Below are 16044 nucleotides of genomic sequence, written 5' to 3'. Positions count from 1 at the left end.
CACTTTTGGGCTCTTTATACACCAGTAACACTATGATGTAGTGATTCACAACCTGTTTGAACTACAAATACTTCATCACCTTACTGTAGTAAGTAAAATATTTACAAATCTGTGTTTTACTGGAAAAATTATTGTTCAGCCGACGGTTTACTTATTTTCACGCTATTATCTGTACTTTCTACTCCTTAGATTATTTATATAGCCTCATTAGTTCATTTAAACCTGTATATATATATATATGGATATATTTATTTATTTATTTTTAGTTTTCATTGTTTTTAACATCTGAATAAATCCAGTTGACCGTCTGCGTTTTAGAAAGTGACAGAAATGAGTCTTCAGTGTGGATTCTGCACTTCTGTCACGATTCTCTAAATTTACCTTGTCAACACTTCTATTAAGAACGACAGTTGAAGTTTGACCTGCTTTGTATGACAAGCGTGGGATTCCAAGTGTAAGTTCTCGCTGGTAAGTTCCTCTCATTGTTGTGTCTCTAACGGGCTCTGATCCGTTCCCTCTCATTAGTAGTGACGATGGAGGATATGAAGACATCAAGGTCTGTCACAACAAAGCCAGAGGTTCTTTCATTCGACTCCGAAACATCTGGAGGTCCAAATAATACAGCCTGAAAACTAAACCCGGCTTTACAGCAGCAGCGTTAAGGCCGTTGTTTTGTCTGGCTTTGTTTGGTGGAGACTAATGAGAAAGGTTGATGTCTTTCATAACAGCTGCCTCCGTAAGATCTGCAATACCTGCTGACATCTATTGGGTGGGAAGGTATTATTTTGGGTGGCCTCATGTCTCTGAAAGGATGAGGCGGTTGGGTGAGTTAGTGAGAAATAAATATAACTCTTTCTTTGTACATTAAAGCTTTTTTGAAGGCTTTGTGAAGTTTTCTGATAAAAATAAAATAAATAAGGGAATCCACACAAGGATCATTCTGAAATGTAATGTGTTATGTGACGTCATGTTCAGTGACATTCTGACATCACACTACACAATACGTTTCATTCATTCTTCAAATCCAAGTAGTTCTGCCAGGAAATTGTTCAAAAGCACCATTAAGATAGTTTCGATAGTACAAAATTTTTTGCCAAATCATTAATGGATTTTTTGGGGCAAAATTTACAACCAAACAAATAAAATCCACTGGATAATAAATTCATAAAAGGGCTCAAACTATTCCATGAGACAAATAACCCGCAGTTCTGTCTGTGTCCAGTAGGTGTCAGTGTGACATCGGTGTGGTTGTTTGTGATCCTCCAAACGAGGCGAGAGAAGAAGAAGCCGCGGAGGCTGTGTGCAGCTTGTTGGACTCTCTGTTGTCTTCGTGTCTCAGGGTGGAAATATTCCATGTCCTGCAGCAACAATGAGTTCACTTCACGCTTTGAGAGAGTTTATCAGCGAGCGACTAACTGCTGCTGCTGGAGAAATCTTCACCGTGTTTGAACACACGGTCCTGCAGTACGAGGAGCAGATCGCTCGCCAGCACAAACTACTGGAAATCAGCTGGAACCCTCGAGTCAAGTTACACAGGACAGGTATGGGAACGTCTGCATGAAAGGAACACGTGAATGTGTCTCGTGGAGGATCGCTACGCTTCTTTTGTAGCTCGCAGACAGAAATGAGGCTGCAGCTTGCAGTTCTTGTTCAAAGTGAAACGACAGGAGAGACTTAGAGCAGAAACCTTAAGCATTAAATATAATCTACATCAGAAACACAAGAAACGGTGTTTGTGCTGTTTGCAAACGGAAGAAGTGATTTATTTACACTCGGGACTGTTTTTATGTGGCGCTTTTACGGTGCACGTTTACAATGGACGCTGTTGTGATGACGTCACTTCCGGTCATACCAGCCACGTTCAGTGAGTTTTTTTATTTTTAAATTAAGATGTCACACTTAAAAGACCACTCACGTGACTAGTATGTCTCTTAAACAGTTAGTTTAATATAAGTTACTGTAATATATATTATTAGTCACGTGCAGTTTTCAGTTGCTTAAAGCTGCTGCAGTGTTGTACTGCTGATGTTTGTTATGTACACTATGGTAAATGTATAATACAATAACCTGAATATATATAGTATAATACCATCATTCAGAGCTCAAAGAAGCTAATGTTGCATCCATTTTTGCATATATTCCTTCAACCACACCGTTTCTGTCAGTTTATTGAAATGACTTGATTTTTTCTTTCTAAATGTTTTTATATTATTATTATTGTTTTATATTAAAAGCAGCCTGCCATGTCCCGTCCATCCATCACTGCAAAATATTCACATTCATCCCACCACTGACTTTAGTCCTGTTTCCCTCCAGAGAGTCCACAGCAACACATTGGTAACCAGAAGACGAGCTCCAGTCTGGAGCAGGAGGAACATGAAGCTCCACACATTAAAGAGGAGGATTATGATGAGGAGACCGTTACTGCTGGTGAAAGTAAAGAATCCCCCAACTCTGTGGGAGACTTGACCACCCAGCGACTAACTACTGCTCCAGGTATGGAAAAGTCTGAATGAATGTGACTGATGGAGGATCTCCATCATTATGGCTGAGTTTACCGCAGGCAGAAGCAAGATTATTTGTTGTGTTTATGGTCTTTATCCACCAGACTGGTAACTCTGAATACACTCACGTGCAGACATACAAAAAGAAATGTTTTTTGTACTAATCTGAATTTATATATATATATATATATAGAGACACACACACACACACACACACACACAGCTGCAGCTCTCAATTGTTCTCGTAATGAATTATTCTGGTGATGAAGCTAAACACTTTTATTGGCAGACTGTTAGTTCTGTTCTGTTCTTTTCTTCTTTGACGTGTATCAATCCCACTTTGACAACCTCAGAGCAGAAACAAAAACCCAGGTTGGACTCCTATCGCAGACACACCTCATTCTACAGCCATTCAATGTTTTTCTTAATTTTCAAGACTACTTACATTATGAATTCCACACGTGAACCCTGATGAGGCCCAGCTGGGAGGTGAAAACTGTTTCAGGCGGCGACCTCGTGGAGCTCTCTGAGAGACGGCGAAAGGTTTGGAGTGCAGGCAACAAAGCAAAAGGGTGTGTAGCGCTGCATTATGTGATTACGGTGCGTTATGTAATAATGTAATACATTTTCAACTCATTGTGTAATAACGCCTCATTCTGTTACATACTTGGTTCTGTGTTTAATACTGAGGAAAAAATTAAGATTCAGTTGAATAGAATTCTATGTCACTCTTTGTTCACGTCCTGCCAACGCAGCGGTGGAGGAACGCGGGGCTGTACATAAGGTTGAACTTCAAGAAATTAATCCAGATTGTAAAGTGTCACTGAGTTAATTTAATCATTGAACCCAGTCCGTCTTGGACAGCAGGCATGGACGCAGCTCTCACACCAGAAGTCCAGAAACCAGAGAGCAGCGGCACCGGTGTCGCATAGAATTCAAAATGTTGACCTGCTGCGGGTCACTTTTGTAGAACAGCTAATAAGAATGTTATAATGCTGTTATATAATAAGGCGTGGCCTTTCCCTGTCCTTGATTGGCTGGAGGTGGTGGGTGGATCTATTATGCCATTTTTCCACATGGACTGCCCAATAAAGTTTTTTTTGTTTTGTTTTTTTAAACTGGAGCAGTGGAAGTAACAACTTTTTACCTTTTTTTTTTGTCTTTATAGAACTCCCACTTCACCGTGACGGTACGGAGGAGCAGCTCTTCAAACAGAAAACACAAACGGAACCTCAACCGATCACAGAGGAACAAGAAGAACCGGGACCATCACAGCTTGAGGAGCCCGAGGAACTCGGTGCCAGGCAAGACGGAGAAAGCGATTCCTTTCGGGTTCCTTCTATTGAGGAGCAAATTTACCCGAGCGAACCGGAAGAAGTACCGGACACTGAGCAGTTCCTCCCTCATGACTCTGAAGTCCATCATCAGTTGGTCCACATGAAGGCTCACACAGTTGAGTCGCCGTATTCCTGCGAAAGATGTGGCAAAAGTTTCTACAAACAGAGTTATTTGTTGCGCCACGTCAGAACACGCACGTGCGAGCAGTCGTACTCCTGTGACACGTGCGGGAAAAACTTTGAAAAGCAGAGCTATTTGATGCGCCACGTGAGGAGTCACACGGGCGAGAAGCCGTATTCTTGTGTCACGTGCGGGAAAGGTTTCAGTCAACACAACCATATGTTGGTCCACACGAGAACGCACACGGGTGAGAAGCCGTATTCGTGCGAGACGTGCGGGAGGAGCTTCAGCGATCACAGCTCTCTGTTGCGCCACATGAAAACTCACACAGGTGAGAGGCCGTACACCTGTGAAATATGCGGGAAAAGTTTCAACCGACAGAATCATTTGTTGGTCCACATAAGAATTCACACAGGTGAGAAGCCGTATTCCTGTGAAACGTGTGGGAAAAGTTTCACTCACCGTAATTCGTTGCAGCACCACATGAAATCTCACAAATAGATGAAGTCATGAAAGATCTCTGGTTAAAATAAACATTTGTGCTGAACTACACAGAAGATGTTTCAGAAACGATATTAAAGAAGCACATTTTATTTCTAACGTTACTGTTTTTCCTTGTTTTTAAAAATGTGATGTTAAAAATCTTGGATGAGCAGATGTGAACTTGAAAGAAATGTACATAAAATTTTGACGAATCCAAAGTCTGATGTTCTTTATTTAACGTGATTGAGTTGTAATCTAACTTTTCACTCTTTTTTTTACGCTACATTGGAAAAACACTTTGCCTCCATAATGCTTTTTTATTTGTAAGTGCACGTTTTCAGTTGTGCATCTCAAAATACTACGAACAACAATATAGTGCTCAAAACAATCTCAAACACTTTTAAACAATGAGTGGCGTCGTGGAGGAGGATGAGGAGGATGGCGATGTCGACGGTGTCAAACGCTGCAGACATATCAGGAAGCTTATGAGGACGAAGGGTGAGCCCACATTTTCTCCCCGGACCTGCTCACCACTGCCATCACCAGTCCTTTGATCGAGTCATTCGACACGATGCCCTCGGTTCTCCACTGCGGCCAATGTATGACGGCCTGGAGAACAGGGTTGTCTGGTGAAACTGTGGGAAGTAATAAAAGATCAACTTGACTCCTCTCATCTTTCTGTCTTCCACTAGAGCATTCCAAATGTTGTTACGCTACATCAGTGTTCAAGTACACGTAATAATAAATTATTATTATTCCTAACTTAGAATTCCCACGCATAACAAACTGCCTAGTAATTGCAGTATTGGTAGTAATAATAATACTAGTTGTTGTCATTAATTAACAGTAATGCATATATCATAGTATAATTAATAATAATGATCTAATAATTTATCATTACTAATTCTTAATAAGTAAAAGTCAGACTTTACTCCTGAAATAATCTTCAACTGTAAATTTCTGGTTTTGAACCCGTCAGTGCAGTCTGGCTTCTGGACACCAGGGGGCGTCAGTGCACACGGTTTGGTCTGTGAGTGAGAGAATTTGAAGGATGCTGAAGTGCACTGAGGTCCTGTCCTCCATCCGGAGAGAAGAACCAGTCTGTCAGGTTCACTTCCTGCCTCCGATCCTCCTGATATGAACACCGCCATCCAGCACGCTGTAGGACCGGTCCGGCTGCATTTCGTGTGCGTGCGACACTTATTGTGCTATTTTTTCTTGTGTGTTTGAGCTCAGCTGTGGAGCAAATACAGACACACTCATCCGTCTGAATCGTGAGGATGTGACCGGAGGCACACCTGCCTCTGTCTCTGCATTCACACCGAATCAACAGACAAGAACAAACAGGAACCCGTGACGCCTCGGCAACAGCCAGCAGAAAGCCTTTCTCTGGGAAAAGAGATTTACAAAAAGCGCCAGATCATATTTCATGAGATCAAAAAAAACAAACAAAAAAAAAGCAACCTGAGAGCCCCGAGCTCCACCTGTGAATCTGCACTGTAATCTGCTCTGCTCCCTCCCCAGTCCTCCACAAAATACCAATTACTTCAAGATACTGGAAGTCTTTCCTCCCTGCTGACTGCAATTCTAATCACCTCCAAACAAACACGCTCCTAAAAATACTTCCCCGTGTATGAATGGGAAGGAATCCCATTTCTCAGTGGTAACATTCCCCCGGTGTTTCCACTCTCCTGAGAAAAGAGCCTGTAAACACCAGGAGCCCACCAGAGCCGCTGCCGGTCGGGGATTAAGCCGAAGCCTGGGCGGTTCATTCGTTCATCATTAAGTGGGTTAACACCTTCAACACGCTTGTTCCATTTCTGGATGAAAGGAGGAAAATCTGGCCTCCAACACGATGAATTCCCCCCGACGCTCCAGGTCCGGTGGCGTTTCCCCGCCGCCTGCAGCTCCGAGGCCCGAGAGGCAGAAACAGCAGATCTGTTATCTGTTCTGAACACCAGACGACAGCAGCTTCACATCAAGACACACGATTGTTTTTCTCCACTGCGGTGCTTTTCTTTTGATCCGCCCACGTCGTCGTTCACACTGCGCACGAGGGTGTTTGATGAAACTGGAGCTGAGGGTGGACGCACACGCGGCGATTTTAACCATCTTATAAGTTCACGGCTGTACGACATGAAGCTCATGAACTTTGGACACGACATGGAGTTTACTGTGTGGAAATTAATTGTACAATGAAAACGTAAGCTGGATGTACGTCTGCCGTACGTCTGCCCTTTCACGAAAAAGAAACTGAACACAGTCCTCGTCCTCGTCCTCGTGGCATTTATGTGTTTAGAGAGAAATCCACAAAAATGTTTCGGTTACGTCTCAGATTCTTTAATGTGTTTTGCCGTTGTCGCTGCAAAGCATCGATTTTGGTTGCGCGCCGGTGTCGCGCTGCTGCTGAGTCATTTCATACGTCAGTTTATTGGTTAGATAGTTGATGGTGATGCAAAATATCTGACACCAGGTTGTCTTTGGTCACATGACCAAGACATCGGCCGTCCTTGAACCGGTCTCACGACGTAGGATCACCCGTTTAGAGCCAAGACCAAAGATATGGCCACGTCGTTACATTTTGTTGATACATTTTGTCGTTACATTTTGTTGTTGTGTTTTGAGTAGTTGATCATTTTGAGTCGTTGTTACATATTGTCGTTACATTTTGGATTGTTGTTCCATTTTCTTGTTGTTAGATTTTGTTGTTACTTTTGAGTCGTTACATTTTGAGTCGTTACATTTTGAGTCATTACATTTTGTCGTTCCATTTTGTCGTTCCATTTTGTCGTTCCATTTTGTTGTTACATTTTGTTGTTCCATTTTGTCGTTACATTTTGGATCATCATTACATTTTGTCGTTACATTTTGTCGTTACATTTTGGATCGTCGTTACATTTTGGATTGTTGTTCCATTTTCTTGTTGTTAGATTTTGTTGTTACTTTTGAGTCGTTACATTTTGAGTCGTTACATTTTGAGTCATTACATTTTGTCGTTCCATTTTGTCATTCCATTTTGTCATTCCATTTTGTTGTTCCATTTGAGTTGTTACATTTTGGATCGTCGTTACTTTTTGGATTGTTGTTCCATTTTCTTGTTGTTAGATTTTGTTGTTACTTTTGAGTCGTTACATTTTGAGTCGTTACATTTTGAGTCATTACATTTTGTCGTTACATTTTGTCGTTACGTTTTGTCATTACATTTTGTCGTTCCATTTTGTTGTTACATTTTGTTGTTACATTTTGTCGTTACATTTTGGATCATCATTACATTTTGTCGTACATTTTGTCGTTACATTTTGGATCGTCGTTACATTTTGGATCGTCGTTACATTTTGTCGTTACATTTTGTTGTTACATTTTGTTGTTACATTTTGTTGTTACATTTTGGATCATCGTTACATTTTGTCATTACATTTTGTTGTTATATTTTGGATCGTCGTTACCTTTTGGATCATTGTTACATTTTGTTGTTGTATTTTGAGTAGTTGTTCATTTTGAGTCGTTGTTACATTTCGAGTCATTGTTTCATTTTGTTGTTACATTTGAGTCTTTCCATTTTGAGTCGTTACATTTTGAGTCATTACATTTTGTCGTTCCATTTTGTCGTTCCATTTTGTCGTTCCATTTTGTCGTTCCATTTTGTTGTTACATTTTGTCGTTCCATTTTGTTGTTACATTTTGTTGTTACATTTTGTCGTTACATTTTGGATCATCATTACATTTTGTCGTTACATTTTGTCGTTACATTTTGGATCGTCGTTACATTTTGGATTGTTGTTCCATTTTCTTGTTGTTAGATTTTGTTGTTACTTTTGAGTCGTTACATTTTGAGTCGTTACATTTTGAGTCATTACATTTTGTCGTTCCATTTTGTCATTCCATTTTGTCATTCCATTTTGTCATTCCATTTTGTTGTTCCATTTGAGTTGTTACATTTTGGATCGTCGTTACTTTTTGGATTGTTGTTCCATTTTCTTGTTGTTAGATTTTGTTGTTACTTTTGAGTCGTTACATTTTGAGTCGTTACATTTTGAGTCATTACATTTTGTCGTTACATTTTGTCGTTACGTTTTGTCATTACATTTTGTCGTTACATTTTGGATCGTCGTTACATTTTGTTGTTCTATTTTGTCGTTCCATTTTGTCGTTCCATTTTGTTGTTACATTTTGTCGTTACATTTTGGATCATCATTACATTTTGTCGTACATTTTGTCGTTACATTTTGGATCATCATTACATTTTGTCGTACATTTTGTCGTTACATTTTGGATCGTCGTTACATTTTGGATCGTCGTTACATTTTGTCGTTACATTTTGTTGTTACATTTTGTTGTTACATTTTGTTGTTACATTTTGTTGTTACATTTTGGATCATCGTTACATTTTGTCATTACATTTTGTTGTTATATTTTGGATCGTCGTTACCTTTTGGATCATTGTTACATTTTGTTGTTGTATTTTGAGTAGTTGTTCATTTTGAGTCGTTGTTACATTTCGAGTCATTGTTTCATTTTGTTGTTACATTTGAGTCGTTACATTTTGAGTCGTTACATTTTGAGTCATTACATTTTGTCGTTCCATTTTGTCGTTCCATTTTGTCGTTCCATTTTGTTGTTCCATTTTGTTGTTACATTTTGTCGTTACATTTTGGATCATCATTACATTTTGTCGTTACATTTTGTCGTTACATTTTGGATCATCATTACATTTTGTCGTTACATTTTGTCGTTACATTTTGGATCGTCGTTACATTTTGGATTGTTGTTCCATTTTCTTGTTGTTAGATTTTGTTGTTACTTTTGAGTCGTTACATTTTGAGTCGTTACATTTTGAGTCATTACATTTTGTCGTTCCATTTTGTCATTCCATTTTGTTGTTCCATTTGAGTTGTTACATTTTGGATCGTCGTTACTTTTTGGATTGTTGTTCCATTTTCTTGTTGTTAGATTTTGTTGTTACTTTTGAGTCGTTACATTTTGAGTCGTTACATTTTGAGTCATTACATTTTGTCGTTACATTTTGTCGTTACGTTTTGTCATTACATTTTGTCGTTACATTTTGGATCGTCGTTACATTTTGTTGTTCTATTTTGTCGTTCCATTTTGTCGTTCCATTTTGTTGTTACATTTTGTCGTTACATTTTGGATCATCATTACATTTTGTCGTACATTTTGAGTCGTTACATTTTGGATCGTCGTTACATTTTGGATCGTCGTTACATTTTGTCGTTACATTTTGTTGTTACATTTTGTTGTTACATTTTGTTGTTACATTTTGGATCATCGTTACATTTTGTCATTACATTTTGTTGTTATATTTTGGATCGTCGTTACCTTTTGGATCATTGTTACATTTTGTTGTTGTATTTTGAGTAGTTGTTCATTTTGAGTCGTTGTTACATTTCGAGTCATTGTTTCATTTTGTTGTTACATTTGAGTCGTTACATTTTGAGTCGTTACATTTTGAGTCATTACATTTTGTCGTTCCATTTTGTCGTTCCATTTTGTCGTTCCATTTTGTTGTTACATTTTGTTGTTACATTTTGTCGTTACATTTTGGATCATCATTACATTTTGTCGTTACATTTTGTCGTTACATTTTGGATCGTCGTTACATTTTGGATTGTTGTTCCATTTTCTTGTTGTTAGATTTTGTTGTTACTTTTGAGTCGTTACATTTTGAGTCGTTACATTTTGAGTCATTCCATTTTGTCGTTCCATTTTGTCATTCCATTTTGTCATTCCATTTTGTCATTCCATTTTGTTGTTCCATTTGAGTTGTTACATTTTGGATCGTCGTTACTTTTTGGATTGTTGTTCCATTTTCTTGTTGTTAGATTTTGTTGTTACTTTTGAGTCGTTACATTTTGAGTCGTTACATTTTGAGTCATTACATTTTGTCGTTACATTTTGTCGTTACGTTTTGTCATTACATTTTGTTGTTATATTTTGGATCGTCGTTACCTTTTGGATCATTGTTACATTTTGTTGTTGTATTTTGAGTAGTTGTTCATTTTGAGTCGTTGTTACATTTCGAGTCATTGTTTCATTTTGTTGTTACATTTGAGTCGTTACATTTTGAGTCATTACATTTTGTCGTTACATTTTGTCGTTACATTTTGTCGTTACATTTTGTCGTTACATTTTGGATCGTCGTCCCATTTTGGATCATCATTACATTTTGTCGTTACATTTTGGATCGTCGTTACATTTTGTTGTTATATTTTGAGTCGTTGTTCATTTTGAGTTGTTGTTACATATTGTCGTTACATTTTGGATCGTTGTTACATTTTGTTGTTGTGTTTTGAGTAGTTGATCATTTTGAGTCGTTGTTACATTTTGTTGTTACATTTTGAGTCGTTGTTACATTTTGTTGTTACATTTGAGTCGTTACATTTTGGATCGTCGTTACTTTTTGGATTGTTGTTCCATTTTCTTGTTGTTAGATTTTGTTGTTACTTTTGAGTCGTTACATTTGGAGTCGTTACATTTTGTTGTTACATTTTGAGTCGTTACATTTTGTCGTTACATTTGGATCGTCGTTACATTTTGTGGTTACATTTTGTCGTTACATTTTGTTGTTACATTTTGTTGTTACATTTTGGTTGTCGTTCCTTTTTGAGTCGTTACATTTTGGATCGTCGTTACATTTTGTCGTTACATTTCGTCGTTACATTTTGGATCATCATTACATTTTGTCGTTACACTTTGTCATTACATTATTATTTTATTATTTTGAGTCATTGTTCATTTTGAGTCATTGTTCATTTTGGATCGTTGTTACATTTTGTTGTTGTATTTTGCGTAGTTGATCATTTTGAGTCGTTGTTACATTTTGTTGTTACATTTTGAGTCGTTACATTTTGAGTCGTTGTTACATTTTGTTGTTACATTTTGGATTGTTGTTCCATTTTCTTGTTGTTAGATTTTGTTGTTACTTTTGAGTCGTTACATTTTGAGTCGTTACATTTTGAGTCATTACATTTTGTCGTTACATTTTGTCGTTACGTTTTGTCGTTACATTTTGTCGTTACATTTTGGATCGTCGTTACATTTTGTTGTTCCATTTTGTCGTTACATTTTGTTGTTACATTTTGGATCATCATTACATTTTGTCGTTACATTTTGTCATTACATTTTGGATCGTCGTTACATTTTGTCGTTACATTTTGTCATTACATTTTGTTGTTATATTTTGGATCGTCGTTACCTTTTGGATCATTGTTACATTTTGTTGTTGTATTTTGAGTAGTTGTTCATTTTGAGTCGTTGTTACATTTCGAGTCATTGTTTCATTTTGTTGTTACATTTGAGTCGTTACATTTTGAGTCGTTACATTTTGAGTCGTTACATTTTGAGTCGTTACATTTTGTTGTTACATTTTGTCATTACATTTTGTCGTTACATTTTGGATCGTCGTTACATTTTGTCGTTACATTTTGGATCATCATTACATTTTGTCGTTACATTTTGTCGTTACATTTTGTTGTTATATTTTGAGTCGTTGCATTTTGTCGCTACATTTTGTCGTTACATTTTGGATCGTCGTTACATTTTGTCATTACATTTTGGATCGTTGTTACTTTTTGTCATTACATTATGTTGTTATATTTTGAGTCGTTGTTCATTTTGAGTCGTTACATTTTGTCGTTACATTTTGGATCGTCGTTTCTTTTTGGATCGTTGTTACATTTTGTTGTTGTATTTTGAGTAGTTGTTCATTTTGAGTCGTTGTTACATTTTGTTGTTACATTTTGTTGTTACATATCAGGCTCCCAGAGGGTTGAAGTCCCAGACAAAGTTAAAGATGTCGTCACACCTTCTGCAATAATCGGTGCTAGAAAAGCGTCGCAGCCACTCGAGGAAACAACATGCTGCGTCTTTCAGCCGTCAGGATTGAAAGTCGTAGCGTTCTCACTCAGCCGTGACCTTCAGCAGCAAACGCAAAGCTGCAGCATGGCGAAGGAGGAGGAGGAAGAGTTGGAGGATGAAGGATGTTTACCAAACGTGGTGAAGGGAAACGGAGCGTTTGCTCTGCAGCAGTATTGCTTTTCACTTTCACCTCTCTGAGTGTGAGGCACAATAATCCGCCCATCTAAACACAAACAGTCACATTTAAAGCTACAAGCAGTTTAGACGCACTGATTAACGTCAAATTCATGTTTTTGGACAAAGTGTTCTTGAGCAGTGGAAAAGCACCATATAAGTGATATCCATCTTAGTCTGTTTAGTTTATTTCCAGCAGGACAGTTTTGAACCTTCACACACTCCAGTCACAGCTTCATTAGCAGGCAGACCAACTATAGCAGCTCAACATTTCAACCTACATGTGAATACAGAGGACACGCAGAGATCACTTTGGACATTTCTGGCTCCAGTGTTCTCAGTTGATGGACATAACTGTCCATGATTCAAACTGATGGATTCTTCATTCGACACCAACTTCAATAAAAGAAGCAGGAATCAGTGGTTTGGTCTCGTAATTGAGGAAGGATGTTTGGATGAAGAGGTTTCAACCGACGGGACATTCCAGAAGGAGACAAGACTGAAAAGTCCAACTTTAACAGTGACGACCACAAGGAGGATAAAAGATTAATACAGGTTGGTTTTTTTTATTGCGAAGACACATTAATCGAACCTGAAGCAACATGTTGAAAACTCTTAAGACAGTCTGCTTCTCCAGCACGCAGCTCAGCTCAACAGTTCATCTCACCAACAAATGACTTCCTACTCGTCTCATAAGAAGAACACAAGCACATTGTCTCATGATGGAAACAAACAGAAACATAATATACTAACAACAAAGAATATTACATCAAATACATCTTGTATTTCAAGTTTGAATGATTTCTGTCTGGTAAATCAGTATTTTATATTGGATCTTTTGCACTTTAATGGTTCTAAATGATCTTATATGCTAAAACATATTGCAGCAACACTGAATCAGGAATGCAGACATTCATTCAAGAACATTTGTGTTTTTTGCATAAGCACCTCAGGACCATACAAAAATAAAGAGAATAATGCAGAATCTCAGAATTCCTGGGGTAGAATACAGATTACAGTAAGAGATAAAACCAGAAAGAGATAAAAACAACAAAAAAAAAAACAACACATATCCAGACAGTTTGGGACATTTATATCAACACATAGTGTGATTAGAAGTGAACGTAAAAACTTCACATTCAGTGTTTTGCCGCTTTCATCTGATGAAGATCTGTTGAAAATCAATCAAATGACCAAAAATCAACATAACAGTAGAAATTTAAGAATTCAAAATGCCTGAAAGTCATTCATTTGTACAGTTTTCCACATTTTCAAAACCTCCAAAAACCTTTACTATTCATGACTAAGTCGTGTGTTTGACACTATAAACATATGGTCACTTTAACGCTTTACAATTATATATTTATTCATTTTTATTGAGTTCAGTCATTAATGTTCATCTTCTTTAGCTTCTGAATGTGGCGTCTGAAGGTTTTAATTAAAGTAACCACATGTTATCCACGGCTTGCTCCTTTAAAACTAACAATTATAAAATAATGACGTATAATTACAATTGTCCTCAGGACATTAGCCCCATTGGACAATCAGGATGAGGATTGTGGTTTTCTGAAGACAACTTCTGGACATTTTAACCTATTTAGAGATTTTTATAACTTCAATTTGTGTGTTTTATATTTTTCTTTATGTTATGTTTACAGTGTTGTGTAACCTCGACCTGGCAGTTTTGCTTTGATTATTGTAGTTTATCAAAAATTGGTCTTGTCTCGCAGTAATCTCTTCTTTTCCTCTAATCTCTCTTCTTAACCCAGAAACGTTGATATTCACCATCTAAAGCACAAAACAGTTTCCAGCCCGACATCTGATCATAATTCTCCTACAAAACCTGGAGAAATGTGCAGATGGGCCTTTTCCTCCCATGTGAGCAGTAAAATATAGAAATCCTCCATTAGTCTGGCCCGGGGGTCTGCAGCCTGCTTCTCTGGAGCTTTTCAGTCTGTGTGAGGAGAACCCCCGGAGCCGCCGCGAAATTAAACACACTCTTATTCTCATTCTACTTAATTTATCTGCACAATCGTTCAAAAGGTTTTCAAGTTTGAGATCACAAATAAAAAAAACCTTAATATAAATATGATTTCATATTTCATGAGGAGAAGAAGTCGTCGTCTTCTTTTATTGAGTCCGTTTTAAGTTTTAATTTCCAGAAGAATTGTGTGTTTCCTGGGAATGTTCTGACAGACAAAGTTCATCCTGGAAGACTTTCTTGTTGAGCTGCTGAAGGTTTGGGTAGCGTGGAGACGTTAACTAATCTCAGCTCGTCTGTGACGTTACATGTTTCTCTCTCTCTCTTGTTGTTGTAATTGCCGCTTTTATAAATAAAACTGAACTGAGCTGCAATGTTACTGCACCACCTGTCTGCAGACGTCCCTCCTATTTCAGTGCATAGTCATCATTTTATTTGTTGTTTTCACACCTCAGTCATCCTGTGAGGGAAGTTTTCCAGGTTCCTTCCAGGTCCACAAGAGTATTGCATCATCAGAGAAGCAGAAGAGTTGAACTATTAGAGGTTTTGGAAAAAGCAGTGACTCGATGGTACAAAACAAAGTATAAAGATCCACCAGCAAAAGTTACCAAGGCTCCACTCTCACTCTTGTAAATACAATAGACGACTGTCCACATATTGAAAAGCACGTTTGTACTGCACAATTATGAATATTCTTGTGGTTATTGTACATTTTGTTCAGATTTCTGTTCATATTGTTCAAAACATGACACTGAGGTTGAAAACCTATTGACACCAGCAGCCTGCAACCCGATTGGTCGAAACAGATGAATGGCAGAAATCACTTCTGGAGCATTTTCTCTTCTATGTTGTATCTAATTTCAAACTTTCTACCTCTCGTTCACAGTTTCTCCTCGTTTTTTTTAATGATCCTTTCATCCTTATTTTCACCTCATTGTTCTGATTTCCATTCAAATTATCGTTCGTTCAACCTGCGGACTAAATCGACTTTGGACACAATGTGAGACGACTACATTTCTATTTCTTTTTTTTTTTTTTTTAAGCTCTTTCTGTTGTTTTCCTCCAGGTTGACGACCGTCTGCGAGACAAAAGGGAATAAATGTCAAGTCGGACTGCAAAATGACCTTATTAAATCAATTCTATTAAATATTCTGCAGTAAAAACTGTGCAAAGCTCCGACCCCGACCAGCAAGAGATTGATGATTACGGCACCAATTGCAAAAACGAGTCACATTCCTGCTCCAACACGAGCCTCCGAGTCTGATCTGGACCTGCGACGGAGGATTTCAGTCTGTGAAGGTGGTGGAGCTACGTGTCCTGCATGGAGAGGAGACATTGTCTAATTGCTTGGCTGGAAATAGTCCGAGGTGGGGTGTGTGTGTGTGTGTGTGTGTGTGTGTGTGTGTGTGTGTGTGTGTGTGTGTGTGTGTGTGTGTGTGTGTGTGTGTGTGTAGCCCGTGCAGTTCTAAAAGGGATGGCCCCATCTTGTTAAATCACCACCCTGACCTTTGCCCTGAATGTGGCCACTCTGGGAGATGCAACCGCACACTGATGGGTTAACGCGTATGA

The 16044-nt window shown here is 38.2% G+C and overlaps 1 protein-coding gene across 1 annotated transcript; it reads left to right on the top strand.

Moving 5' to 3' along the window:
- Nucleotides 1–1279: 1279 nt before the first annotated feature.
- LOC308122328 (uncharacterized protein) lies at nt 1280–5107 on the top strand. The gene is made up of 3 exons (XM_080484087.1): nt 1280–1541; nt 2317–2496; nt 3673–5107. The coding sequence occupies exons 1-3, from the start codon at nt 1370–1372 to the stop codon at nt 4461–4463; spliced, it is 1143 nt and encodes a 380-aa protein (XP_080340213.1). The 5' UTR covers nt 1280–1369; the 3' UTR covers nt 4464–5107.
- Nucleotides 5108–16044: the final 10937 nt, after the last annotated feature.

This window comes from Lipophrys pholis, assembly GCF_963383615.2.
Source record: "Lipophrys pholis genome assembly, chromosome: 16".
Classification (NCBI taxonomy): Eukaryota; Metazoa; Chordata; class Actinopteri; order Blenniiformes; family Blenniidae; genus Lipophrys; species Lipophrys pholis.
The sequence above is the reverse complement of the archived record's forward strand: the minus strand, read 5'-3'. Positions and strand labels throughout refer to the sequence as shown.

Coding starts and splice junctions, on each gene's coding strand:
- LOC308122328 (XM_080484087.1), top strand. CDS start 1,370: ATGAGTTCACTTCACGCTTTGAGAGAGTTTATCAGCGAGCGACTAACT. Junction 1,542..2,316: donor AGTCAAGTTACACAGGACAG/GTATGGGAACGT, acceptor GTTTCCCTCCAG/AGAGTCCACAGCAACACATT. Junction 2,497..3,672: donor GCGACTAACTACTGCTCCAG/GTATGGAAAAGT, acceptor TTGTCTTTATAG/AACTCCCACTTCACCGTGAC.